The following is a 13,405-nucleotide window of genomic DNA, read 5'->3' on the forward strand; positions in this document are numbered from 1 at the left end:
TTAGGTAAATAGCTATATCTGCAAATAGTAATTCTCTTTTCCAATATTTTTACTCTTATTTTATCTTTTAATTATCATCGCATTAGTTAGACCTCCAGTGCAATATTGAATAGTAACAGCCATTTAGGACATTTGCCATAGGTTTATAGTACATACCCTTTTTCAGTTTAAGGAAAGTTGCCTATATTCTGTCATAAATAGGTATTGAATTTTATCAGATACTTTTTAAATTTAAAAAAATTTTTTTTTTTTTTAAGATTTTATTTATTTATTTGACAGAGAGACACAGCGAGAGAAGGAACACAAGCAGGGGCAATGGGAGAGGGAGAAGCAGGCTACTCGCGGAGCAGGGAGCTGGATGTGGGGCTCGATCCCAGGACCCTGGGATCATGACCTGAGCTGAAGGCAGACGCTTAATGACTGAGCCACCCAGGCACCCCTATTTTTAATTTTTTAAAAAATTTATATATTTTCTTTTCAAGATTTTATTTATTTATTTGACAGAGAGAGAGACAGCAAGAGAGGGAATATAAGCAGGGGGAGTGGGAGAGGGAGAAGGCTCCCTGCTGATGCACTCAATCCCAGGACCCTGGGATCATGACCTGAGCCAAAGGCAGATGCTTAACGACTGAGCCACCCAGGCACCCCTAAAAATTTTTATTTATTTATTTGACAGAGACACAGCGAGAGAGGGAACACAAGCAAGTGGGAGTGGGAGAGAGAGAAGCAGGCTTCCCACTGAGCAGGGAGCCCGATGTGGGGCTCAATCCCAGGACCCTGGGATCATGACCTGAGCCGAAGGCAGACGCTTAACGACTGAGCCACCCAGGCTCCCCCAGATACTTTATTTTTATATATATTTTTATATATATTTTGGGTGGAACAGTCATTTTCTTTTTCTCTTTTCATCTGTTACTATAGGATTTACATTTATAGATTTATTGAAGTTGAACTGTTTTGGAGATAAACTCTATGTATTATCCATCATTTTTTTAACACATGGCTTGATTCAATTTTCTAATACTATTTTTAACTTTATATCTATGTTCATTAATTATATTACCTTACATGTTCTTGTGTATGTGTGTGTGCTCTGTCAACTCTTGGTATCTGGGTTTTGGTGGCTTTGTAGCATGTATTGAAGAGCTTCTCATTTTTTTCTATGCTCTGAAATAGTTCCTGTAATGTAGGGATCATTTGATTCTTAAAGGCTAGTGGAAAAATCCTGTAAAAATATGTAAACTACGTGTCTTATTAAATGGAAATATTTTCGGGATGCCTGGGTGGCACAGTTGGTTAAGTGGCTGCCTTTGGCTCAGGTCATGATCCCAGGGTCCTGGGATCGAGTCCCGCATCAGGCTCCTTGCTCAGCGGGGAGCCTGTTTCTCCCTCTGCCTGACATTCCCCCTGCTTTCTGACAAATAAATAAATAAAATCTTTAAAAATATATTAAATAAATAAATGGAAATATTTCCCATTTTTAGTTGAATTTTTTATCAATAATATACACATAGTGCAAGAAGTCAAATAGTACTTCAAAGCTTATAAAGAAAAACAGCAACCCTTTGTTTCATTCTTCCCCATTCCTATTCCCCAGTGGATGCTGCTTTAACTGTTCTTTCTAGTATTTTATTTCATATTTCTAAACAGTATGCTAATACTGCTGTTTTTTGAATTTTTAGCTTTAGATGTCAAATTTTGCTCTCTTAACTCCAAATCACGTGTATATACTTTGTTTTTGCCTCATCCTCATAACTATATTATAGTTTATAACATACTATATTCAATAGAATATAATATTGGTTAAACAAATGTCTGTAAATACTACTCATATGAACCACGAAGTAGACTTCGAATTACATTTCTACACCTCTTGTTTTCCCTGGAGTTAATAATTGCCTCCATTTTAATTTTTTCCGTGTATCTTTCACTGCTTCATCCCCAAACTGCTTTACTTAGAACAAGTTAGTTCTGAAGACTTGTTTGTAAAACTATTCAATCATAATCAAAAGTGACCAAAACATTTAAACTTCTAATCTCTATATGCATGCCCATTAAATAAAAGTATGAATTGGGCCTTTAAAGTTTAAAGCCAGGCATACGCTTTTCTTTCTTGCTGATTTACAATCTTTGAGGAATATTTTCCCAAAATAGGTAACTTTTATCAGTATCGAAGACCTTTTGAGGCAGATGACTCTCCCCCACAATTAATAATATCTCACAGTGTCCTGGGAAATCCTAAACAGACTCATTATCCACCCTGTTTGTTTTGATTTTCTACTGATTCAACTGGCATACCTTGTTGGACCAGAAAGCAAGGAAGCACTCAAAGACTAATGGGTTTATATAAAAAAAGAACATAAGAGCCAAACTGAAGAGGTTCCCACTGGCCAAATTTAGGACAAATGGAGCATCAAAATATACTGTATTATAATAGTTTCTAACATTGAATTATTTTAAGTGTATAGTGATTATCAAAGACATAAATAAGTAAAAGAAAGGAAGGAAGGAGGAAGCATTTATCTTTATAGAAGAATGCCAATTAAAAATTTAGAAATAGATAGAACTAGAAAACCACCATTTTATAACCCAGGATAATAACTGATTGTGGCAATGGTCATCAATGGATGTTCAAAGAAGAAAGACCGTTGGAACAGTTTATTCACATGGTCTCAAAGTACGGCCCATAGATTACTTACATTGGAAAGATCCACAATCACCACTTTAACCAAATGACCAAACTTAGCATCACCAATGGGGACTACTTGACATTATATGTCTCCTGACTTGAAGCAGTAGGAAGTATACAGATTTAACTAGGTACTAGTATCCTTGACAAGAATTGTTTAATCTGAATCTAATTCATGAGGAAGCAGTGAGACAAAACCAGAGTGTGGAACATTTCCTGGCCTTGAGCCTTCAAAAAAGTCAGTCATGAAAAACAAAAAAATTACTGGAATATCTCAAGAGACTGAAGAGAAATAACAACTAAATGTAGTACATTAAAACTTTGATCCTTGGGGTGCCTGGGTGGCTCAGTCGGTTGAGTGATGGACTCTTTATTTCAGCTCAGGTCATGATCTCAGGGTCCTAGTGTCACAGGATTGCAGGGTTCTTGTGTCACAGAGTCAAAGAATGAATCTTGCAGACACAAGAGGGTGAAGTAAAGTGAAAGTTTATTAAGTGAAGGTGAGAGCAGAAAGCAAAGAAGCTCTCTAGAGTGAGAGGGGTCCCGAATGGATTGCCACTGAGGGTTTTTAGTGTCAGTCTTTTATTGAGAACTGACTGGGAAGCTTGTGGCCTTGAGATTCTTGTGCCCTCTTGGTTTGAGCAAGGACTATTGGTAACACCCTTAATGACTTAATTCTTTGAGGTTTGGTTATTTTCTATGATTACACTGTAACCACCAAAGAAAAATACTCCCTAACATCGGAGGCCAGGTGATCTGTTTCTTTATCTCTTGTTCACTCTGGCTTAGGGCTTCTGCCTGCCAGGAATAGTTTTAGAGCCCAGCTAGGGCCCCCTGCCTCTCCCTGCCTGTACCTTAACCCTTTCCTTATTCACTAGGATCGAGTCCCTCATCGGGCTCTGTGCTCAGCAGAGTCTGCTTGTCCCTCTCCCTCTGCTCTTCCCCCCACTTGCTCTATCTCTAAAATAAATAAAATACTAAACAAAACAAAACTTTGATCCTGGATCAGGTTGGGGCAAATGGAAGAACATAAAAGATATTTTAGGAGTAATTGGGAAATTTTAATTTAAATATTTGAATTAGTGTTAATTTTTTTCAGGTCTGATAATGATAGTATGTGATATGAAGATATAAAACATTCTTATTCTTAGCAGAGGCCTACTGAAATGCTTAGAGGTGAACTTTCATGGTGATTGTACTCACCTTCAAATGGTTCAGGAAAAAACATGGATGTATGGGAGTTAATAAGCTATTGTTTCTCAGTACAATCTTCTGTACTCTGTGCTGAGGCTGGAACTTGATGCTTTGCCAGTTGACTCCCTGAGAGGCTTTCCCTCTGTAGGGGTCTAAAGAGAAAAGGCAAGACTGGAAAAAGAAACTTGGTTCTTTCTGTCTGCTCCCTAATTAGAATCCACATGAAAAGAATGAAGTTGGACCCTTACCTTATACCATATACAAAAGCTAACTCAGAATAGCCCAAGGACTTAAACTTCAGAGCTAAAACTATAAGACTTTTAGAAGAAAACCTAAGGTAAAACTTACGACATTGAAAAAAAAAATACGACATTGGCTGGCAATATTTTCTTGGATATAACACCAAAGACACTGGCAACAAAAGAAAAAATAGACAAATTGGACTTTGTGAAAATTAAAACTTTGTGCATAAAAAGATAATATCAACAGTAAAAAGGCAACACACAGAGAGGCACCTGACTGTAGAGCATGCAGCTCTTGATGTCAGGGTCGTAAGTTCAAGCCCCACATTAGGCAGAGAGATTACTAAAAAAATAAAAATAAAAATAAAAAAGATTTTTAAAAAGGCAACCCACAGAATGGGAGAAAATATTGGCAAATCACGTATCTGATAAGGGATTAATATTTAGAATATATAGAAAACTCTTAGACTCAACAGCAAGAGAACAACCTGATTAAAAATGGGCAAAAGGGGCACCTGGGTGGCTCAGTCGGTTAAGCGTCTGCCTCCAGTTCAGGTCATGATCCGGAGTCCTGGGATCAAGCCTCACATTGGGCACCTTGTTCAGCGGGGAGTCTGCTTCTCCCTCTCCTTTTGACCCTCCCCACTGCTTGTGCTCTCACTCACTCTCTCTCTCTCCCAAATGAATAAATAATAATTATAATAAAAACCTTTAAAAAATGGGCAAAGGACTTGAATAGACATTTCTCCAAAGAAGATATATAAATGGCCAACAAGCACATGAAAAGGTGCTCTTGAAATCACCAATCACTAGGGAAATGCAAATCAAAACTACAGTGAGATAGCACCTCACATTCATTAGGATGGCTACTAGGGAAAACAAACAGAAAATAGCACGTGTCGGTGAGGATGTGGAGAAACTGGAGCCTTTGTGCCTTGCTGGTGGGAATGTAAAGTGGTATAGCCACTATGGAGAACAGTATAATTCCTCAAAAAATTAGAACTAGAGGGGCGCCTAGGTGGCTCAGTTGGTTAATTGTCTGTCTTCAGCTTGGGTCATGATCCCAGGGTTCTGGGATAGAGCCCCACGCTGGGCTCCCTGCTCAGTGGGGAGTCTGCTTCTCCCTCTGTCTCTCCCCCAGCTGGTGCTCTCTCTCTCTCAAATAAGTAAATAAAATCTTAAAAAAAATAAATAAATAAAACTAGAGGGGCGCCTGGTTGGCTCAGTCGGTTGAGCGGCTGCCTTCGGCTCGGGTTGTGATCCCAGAGTCCTGGGATCGAGCCCCACGTCGGGCTACCTGCTCAGTGGAGAGCCTGCTTCTCCCTCTCCCTCTGCCTGCCTCTCTGCCTACTTGTGCTTTCTCTCTCTCTCTCTGTCAAATAAATAAATAAAATCTTTAAAAAACTAGAATTAACTATATGATCCAGCAACCCCACTTTTGCACTTATACCTCAAAAAATTGAAAACAGAACTTGAACAGATATTTGCACACCAGTGTTCATGGCAGTATTTTTCACAACAGCCAAAAATGGAAACAACCCAAATGTCCGTCCACAGATGAATGGATTAACAAAATTTGGTATATACCTACAATAGAATATTATGCATCCATAAAAGGAGATGAAATTCTGGTACATGCTACAACATGGATGAATCTTGGAATAGTATGCTAAGTGAAATAAGCCAGGCATAAAAGGATAAATATTATATGATTCCACTTACCTGAAGTACCTAGAATAGACAAATTCATAGAGACAGAACATAGAATAGAGGTAACCAGGGGCTAAGGAGAAGGGAGAAGGAGCAGTGGGGAGTTATCTTTTAATGAGTACAGAATTTCAGTTTGGGATGGTGACAAAGTTCTGGAAATGGATGGTGGTAATGATTGTACAACATTATAAATGTACATTAAGTACATTACTGAACTGTACACTTAAAAATGGATAAAATGTAAATTTGTAGTGTGTATTTTACCACCATAAAAAAATTAGAAAAATTGTTTTATCTTACTTCCTCAAATTTTTATCATACTATTCCAGAAGAAAATTTGATATTAAAAAAAAGAACATCCATTTGCTTTTCTTTTTTTTTTATAAAGATTTTTTATTTATTTATTTGAGAGAGAGAATGAGAGCGCGAGAGGGAAGAGGGTCAGAGGGAGAAGCAGACCTCCTGCCGAGCAGGGAGCCCGATGCGGGACTCGATCCCAGGACTCCAGGATCATGACCTGAGCCGAAGGCAGTCGCTTAACCAATTGAGCCACCCAGGCACCCCTCCATTTGCTTTTCAAAACTTTGAATCAATTACTGAGTTTACTTGGTGCCTGAAGAAGAGAATGAATTATTGCAGCTTAGTTCTTAATTGCCCTAAAGAACAATTACACAACATTGAATTTATCATCATTTTGGATTAAGATAAAGAATATCCATTGTTAGGCAAGAAGAATTTTGCTGTTCTTATGCACCACAGTCTTTTTGTTTGAACTAGGATTTTCAGGGTTAACCTAATTCAAAACAAAACAGAAAAAAAACAGACTCTATGGGGTACCAGATATGCATGGGGCATAGTCCTCATAATGTTTTAGACTGGAATAAATTTAGAACAGGCAAGCACACTTTTTTAAGATTTTATTTATTTATTTTAAAGAGAGAGCACCAGTGGGGGGAGGAGCAGAGGGGGAGGGATAAGCAGACTCTGTGCTGAATGCAGAGCCCAATGTGGGGCTGGATCCCAGGACCCTGAGATCATGACCTGAGCTGAAATCAAGAGTTGGGATGCTTAACCAACTGAGCCACCCAGGTGCCCCAAATACATCTTTTAAGTTAAATAAAATCTTTTCTAATTTTCCTTTTTGTGTTGAGACTTTTTCTATATTGTATTTAAATATTGATAAAATACTTGATATTAACTCATAATAGTAATGTTTTGTGAAATTTCAATATATACATACGGAGATGTATCATATTGAATCATAGTTTAAAAGATACTTCTTATTATGGGTCTTTGTAAACAAAAATTTGAAATACACTTTTCTAAACATTCTTCAGTTTTGATTTTGATTTCTTTGACCCAAAAGTTGCTTAAGAGAATTTTTAGTTTTCACGTTATGCATATTTTACTTTATTGCTTTACAGTCAAAGAGAGAATATAGGGTATTCTATATTATTTCTCCTTGTTGGGAAAAATGTTTAGTCTCCATTGCCTATGTGTGTGTATATTTGTGTATGTATTAGATCAACTTTGTTAATTTTATTATTAACATAGAGCATTTGTATACTTATTTTTTTAGCTTTTCAGGTTAAAATAATTTCAGAATTACTTGCAAAAATAGTACCAAGAATTGCTGAGTGATATCCTTTGTTAAATAACAAAAAGTCAACCAAGTAAATTTTAAAAATCAAATTGGCTTTATTAATTGATTCATAAATTGAGCAGCATCCTGGGGCGCCCGGGTGGCTCAGTCAGTTAAGCATCTGCCTTCCGCTCAGGTCGTAATCCCAGGGGTCTGGGCTCAAGCCCCATATCGGGCTCCTTGATCAGCGGGGAGCCTGCTTCTCCCTCTCCCTCTACCCCTTCCCTCTGCTCATGCGCTCTCTCAAATAAATAGATAAATCTTTAAAAAAAAAAAAAAGTTGAGCAGCATCCCTTCTAGCAACTAGAGGGGAGCCCCAAAAGTCTACAGAAAAGGGAAGGTTTTTAAAGGTAGAGAGGGAGTGGAAAAAAAGGAAATTATTAGCAAAGAATCCATTATTTTAGGCAATGTCATCCGCCCCCATTCACATTACATGACCCAGACAACCTCACGTGTCCCAGTGTTTTGCAGCTACTCACTCCCATTTCAAGTTCAGTGGTTAGGAGCTTCCCTTGAAATAACAAATTTGTGCTCTTTTTTGTTTGTTTCTTCATGAAGACCTGAGGATGAGATGTTTTTAAAAAGTCTCTCTAGAGGTTACCTGGTGGGAAAGGAGCCCAATGCTCCCCCTTTCTACAGAGAAGAAGGAAACAAAAAATTTCAGAAGAAGGATTATATGGGAGCCACAGTGCTATACTCTAAGGTAAGGCACCCCCCAGCTCAGCAGGAGGGGCTGTGTTAACAATTTAGCAATGCATATTTCTTCACAAGATAGAAGCTTCTTGCTGAATTGTGTAGCCAGTGGTTGCTTTGTTTATCATTTGTGAATTGAATTTGTTAAAACTGGCAGAATTCTGCTGTTGGTTATATGCCGAAACAACAGGTAGTTTGTATTATATGTCCTGGATTCTACCCAGAAACTTCTCAAATTCCCTCAGATGCCTTGTAGCGCTATGGCTTATTGGACCCCTGGCTCTGCCTTGCCCGTGTCTGTCAGCTGTCACTGAATTGCGTGCCATTTTTATCTGATGAATGATGAGGCTGTTGGTTTGATAGTCCCAATTTAGAGAGCACCTCGATTTTTGGTTAGCCACGGTGTTAGTTTACAACCAGTATGACTTAGATTAAGTCTGAAAGGAAAATAAGCTCAGTTGCCGCAGCCTATTTGAACTCCATTTTGAAGGATGTCAACAGATACAGAAATACCTAGGAGATATCGTGGGTTTGGTTCCAGACTACTGAAATAAAGCATGTCAAGTAAATTTTTTGGTTTCCCAGTGTGTATAAGAGTTGTTTACACCATACCATTGTCTGTTAAGTGTGCAAATAGCATGATGTCTAAAAAAACTGTATACCTTAATTTAAAATTCTTTATTGCTAAAAATAACACCACCATCTGAGCTTTCAGCAAGTCATCATCACTTATCCCAGCTCACTATAACAAATGTAATAATGATGAACAGTTTGAAATATTGCAGGAATTAATGAAATGTGACACAGAGACACAGTATGAGCAAATGCTATTACATGGTGCTTTGATAGACTTGCTTGATGCAGGATTGCCACAAACCTTTAATTTGTAAAAGAAAGAAAAGAAAAGAAAATACTGTGTCCGCAAAGCACATTAAAATGAGGTGTGCCTGTATTTAAAATTAAGCATCCCTGAACTAGATTTTGATGAGAAAGAGTGACTTTTACCAATCTGCTGCCCTTATTGTCCTGCTTCCATGGTAGAAACTGAAGCAAGACCCCTGAGAGACTTCCTTCCATAACATTTAAGAGATAAATACGGGCCTAAAGCAAGAATGAACCAATCCCCTGCACCAGGTCTGTGAAGATTATTAAAAGGATGAGTGTGAATTTGAAGGGTGTACCTCTACTTTGAATCTTCAACAGGGCTAAACTTGATGTTTGGAATTCGTTTTCCAACAACTATCAGACTTGGAACAACAGCCTCTCTAACTGATAAAGGCCCTGCTTTGTAATGTTATAAAGTATTTAGTGGAGTACTATAAGCATTAGTGAATGCTGGAGAATTTGATTCATTAGATGCAATGATACACTAATAAATGGCTTAATAGTTCTTTTTCAGGGCGCCTGGGTGGCTCAGTCAGTTAAGCGACTGCCTTCGGCTCAGGTCATGATCCTGGAGTCCCGGGATCGAGTCCCGCATCGGGCTCCCTGCTCGGCGGGGAGTCTGCTTCTCCCTCTGACCCTCCTCCCTCTCATTCTCTCTCTCAAATAAATAAATGAAATCTTAAAAAAAAAAAAACTTTTTCAGAGCTAATCTCTTCAACTTTATGCATGTACATCAGAAATGTGATCCCATAGGAAGTTGTTAAAGGAAAACAAGTAAAAAGTGAAATCAGACAAAAAATTAAGGTTTGCTCTGAATGTGGAGGGAGATGAGCCTTCCTATTTCACGAAGCTAGTATTATGGTGATTATGGTACTTCGCAATTTTCTACAAAGCTGCTATTTTCTTTCTTTTTTAAAATAATTATTGTTTTTATCTGATTATAAAAGTACTATATTTTGTAATTTACTTGGAAAATAGAAGCATAAGGAGTAAAAAAATCCCATAATCAATGATAGGCACTGTTAACATTTTTGCTTATATCCATCCAGACACTTTTTCCTCTGAAAATATGTTTTTCTTTTACAAAATTGGGATAATGCTGCACTTCCTGTTTTGTAATCTGCTTTTCTCCCTCAACAATTTATGACCATTTTCTCATGTTACTAAATTTTCCACTAGCACATGATTTTTTACAGCTAGCTTAGTGTTTCATTACAGAGAACTATACTTGATTTAACATCTAATGTTGGCAGATTGCTTGGCATTGTAGAGCTACAAAGGAGCGTCTATGTAAATATTTTTACACATCTGATTGTTTTCTTAGGATAAATTCCTAGAAGAGCAATCGCTGGGTCAGTTGAATGTATTTCGTTAAGGCCTTTGGTACTTGATGCTGAATTGTTCTCTAGGAAAGAACTAGTTAACAACCCTTCTAGTAAAGTATGGGAATGTTTGGGGTGCCTGGGTGGCTCAGATGGTTAAGCATCTGCCTTCGGCTCAGGTCATGATCCCAGGGTCCTGGGATCACCCCACATCGGGCTCCCCGCTTGGCGAGGAGCCTGCTTCTCCCTCTCCCTCTATTGTTACCCCTGCTTGTGCTCTCTCGCTCTCTCTCTGTCAAATAAATAAATAAAATCTTTAAAAAAAAAAAGTATGGGAATATTCGTTTCTCTATATCCTTAACAATACTAGTTATTAGGATTTTATTATTATTTTATCTATTTGTTTTTAAAGATTTTATTTATTTATTTGAGAGAGAGCGGGAGAGAGCACAAGTGGGGGGAGAGGCAGAGGGCGAGGGAGAACCAGACTTCCTGCTGAGCAGGGAGCCCGATGTGGGGCTTGATCCTAGGACCCTGGGATCATGACCTGAGCCAAAGGCAGATGCTTATCCATCTGAGCCACCCAGGTGCCCCTCTATTTATGTTTGAATAGGAAATGTGTTTACATAGTTTGAATTCAAAAGGTACAAGAGTGTATATATAGTACAGTCTATTTCTTCTGTCCCCTAGCCACCTCTTACCCAATACCAGAAGCTAGCACTGTTAAATGTATCTTTCCAGGGGCGCCTGGGTAGCTCAATCAGTTAAGCTTCTGACTCTTGGTTTCAGCTCAGGTCATGATCTCAAGGTCCTGATTTCAGGGTCTTAGGATCAAGCCCCACCTCAGGCTCCTCACTCAGTGCTTAGCAAGGAGTCCGCTGCAGTCTCTCCCTTTGCACCTCCTTCTGTACCTCCCCCTGCTCACATGCTCTCTCTCTTCTCTCTAAAGTAAATAAATAAATCTTTTTTTTAATGTATCTTTCCAGAGATACTTTGGCATATATAAATGAATACAAATACTCTCATTCCTGCACACACAACACTTTTTATGTAAATAACATTCTATATACACTGTTCAGCCCCATGCTTTTTTCACTTACTAGTGTCTTGAAGATCATTCTACATCAGTACATCAAGAGCTTCCTTATTCTTTTCTTACAGCTACATGATATTCCGTAATATGGATGTATAGTTTATTTAACCACTGTCTTATAAATCTATATGTAGTTGATCTAAGTTGTTTCCTATCTTTTGCTATTCCAAACAACCCTGTGTTGAGAAACTTTGCGTGTTATTTTGCACATATCTTTAGGGTAAAGTCTTCTATCTGTAGGATAAATTCTAGAAGAAGAATTGCTGGTGTAATGGAGATATAAATGATATGGGTGTTTATGAAATACACATACATATTGCTAACTTGCCCTTCAAAATCATGAAACCAGCTTATACTCCCACTAACAACATGTAAGAATGGCCATCTTCCCAGTCCTTTGACCACCCTGTGTGCTATCAATTTTATTTATCTTTGCCAGTCTGATAAATAAGAAATACTACCTTGGAGGGGTTTTTTCAGCTTATCAGATGAAAACTTCTTTTATCACGGTAAAATATACACTACATAAAATACTCCATTTCAACCATGTTTAAGTATCTAATGCCGTGGCATTAAGTATATTCACGATGTTGTGCGGCTGTCGTCACCATACATTTCCACAGCATTCTCATCAACCCAAACTAACTCTGTGCCCATTAAACAAACACCAACTCTCCATACCTCCCTCCCCCCCGCCTCGGACAACCTCTGTTCTACTTTCTGTCTCTGTGATACTGCCGATTCCAGGTACCTCATGCAAGTGAAATCATACAATATTTGTCCTTTCGTTTCTGGTTTATTTCCCTTGGCATACTGTCTTCAAGATCCAGTAGAGTTTTAATTTGCATTTTGCTGATTACGAATGAAGTTGAGCATTTTTTCCTATGTTTTTGAGCCATTTATATTTCCCATTAGGACTGTCTGTTCCTATCATTTGCATATTTTCCTATTGAATTATTGGTCATCATCTTATTGATCTGTAGGAACTAATCATAAAGAAATGAGCCCTTTGCTTGTGATACGAATTGCAGATATTTTTTCCAGTTCAATGTTTGCCTTTTGATATTGCTTTTATTGGTTTTTGCTATAAAGAAATGTTTTATATAGTCAAATGTATTAAGCTCTTATGACTTCTGGGTTTTGTTTCATAGTTAGAAAGGGATTCCTCACTCCAACATTATTTTAGATTCTTCCTGTAGTTTCTTCTAGTGCTCTGAGAGTTTCATTTTTTACATTAAGATTTTGATCCATTTGGAATGTATCCTAATGAAAGGTTTATCATAAGTAGAGAGCAAACTTTATTTGTCTTCAGTGGCTACCTACTTGTCAGTACTTTTATTGAATAATCCCTATCTTTTCTCCAGTGATTTGAGATGCTGCCTTTGTGATAATTATTAATCCTTGCCAATTTCGTGGTAGAAAAAAAGGAAACTGTGTGTGCTTTCGTTTTCATATATTTTGTGATCCACAAATGAATTAACTATTTGTTTTCTAAGAAATAAGTATCATTAACGTTTCTTCTGTGAATTTCTGTTTGTGCCACTTACCCTTTGTTACGTTGGGATTGTGCTTGCAATATTTTCCTCTGTTTTCATTTACCTTCAGTATTGTTTGTGGTTGAAGCTGTGTCTGATGCTGCTGTCTTGAAAGTGCTTTGGATATTTATTTCCTCACTTGATCTTCACAGCTTTGCTCTAAGGTAGTTAAAAATGAAGCTGAAGCACAAAGAGATCCACTAACTTTACCAATTTGATACCATCTTTCATAGTATAGCCCTTATTATCTGAAAAAAAAAGTTTATTTTTTAATTTTTATTTTTATTATTATTTTTTTAAAGATTTTATTTATTTATTTATTTGAGAGAGAGAGAGAGAAACAGCATGAGAGAGGGGAGAGGGTCAGAGGGAGAAGCAGGCTCCCCGCTGAGCCGGGAGC

The 13,405-nt window shown here is 37.8% G+C and overlaps 1 protein-coding gene across 5 annotated transcripts in view; it reads left to right on the forward strand.

Annotated features, from left to right (window-relative positions):
* Nucleotides 1–13,405, forward strand: part of SMYD4 (SET and MYND domain containing 4) — a 50,382-nt gene that overhangs the window by 12,133 nt on the left and 24,844 nt on the right. For all 5 annotated transcript variants that reach the window (XR_004683257.1, XM_035027563.1, XM_035027561.1 and 2 more), the window contains one exon: nt 8,036–8,180. Coding sequence is in view for 4 of the 5 variants with exons in the window: in XM_035027563.1 (XP_034883454.1) it covers nt 8,036–8,180 (145 nt within the window). In the remaining variant the exon portion in view is untranslated. The remainder of the gene's footprint in view (nt 1–8,035; nt 8,181–13,405) is intronic.

This window comes from Mirounga leonina, unplaced genomic scaffold, assembly GCF_011800145.1.
Source record: "Mirounga leonina isolate KUSES-001 unplaced genomic scaffold, KU_Mleo_1.0 Mir_200, whole genome shotgun sequence".
Classification (NCBI taxonomy): Eukaryota; Metazoa; Chordata; class Mammalia; order Carnivora; family Phocidae; genus Mirounga; species Mirounga leonina.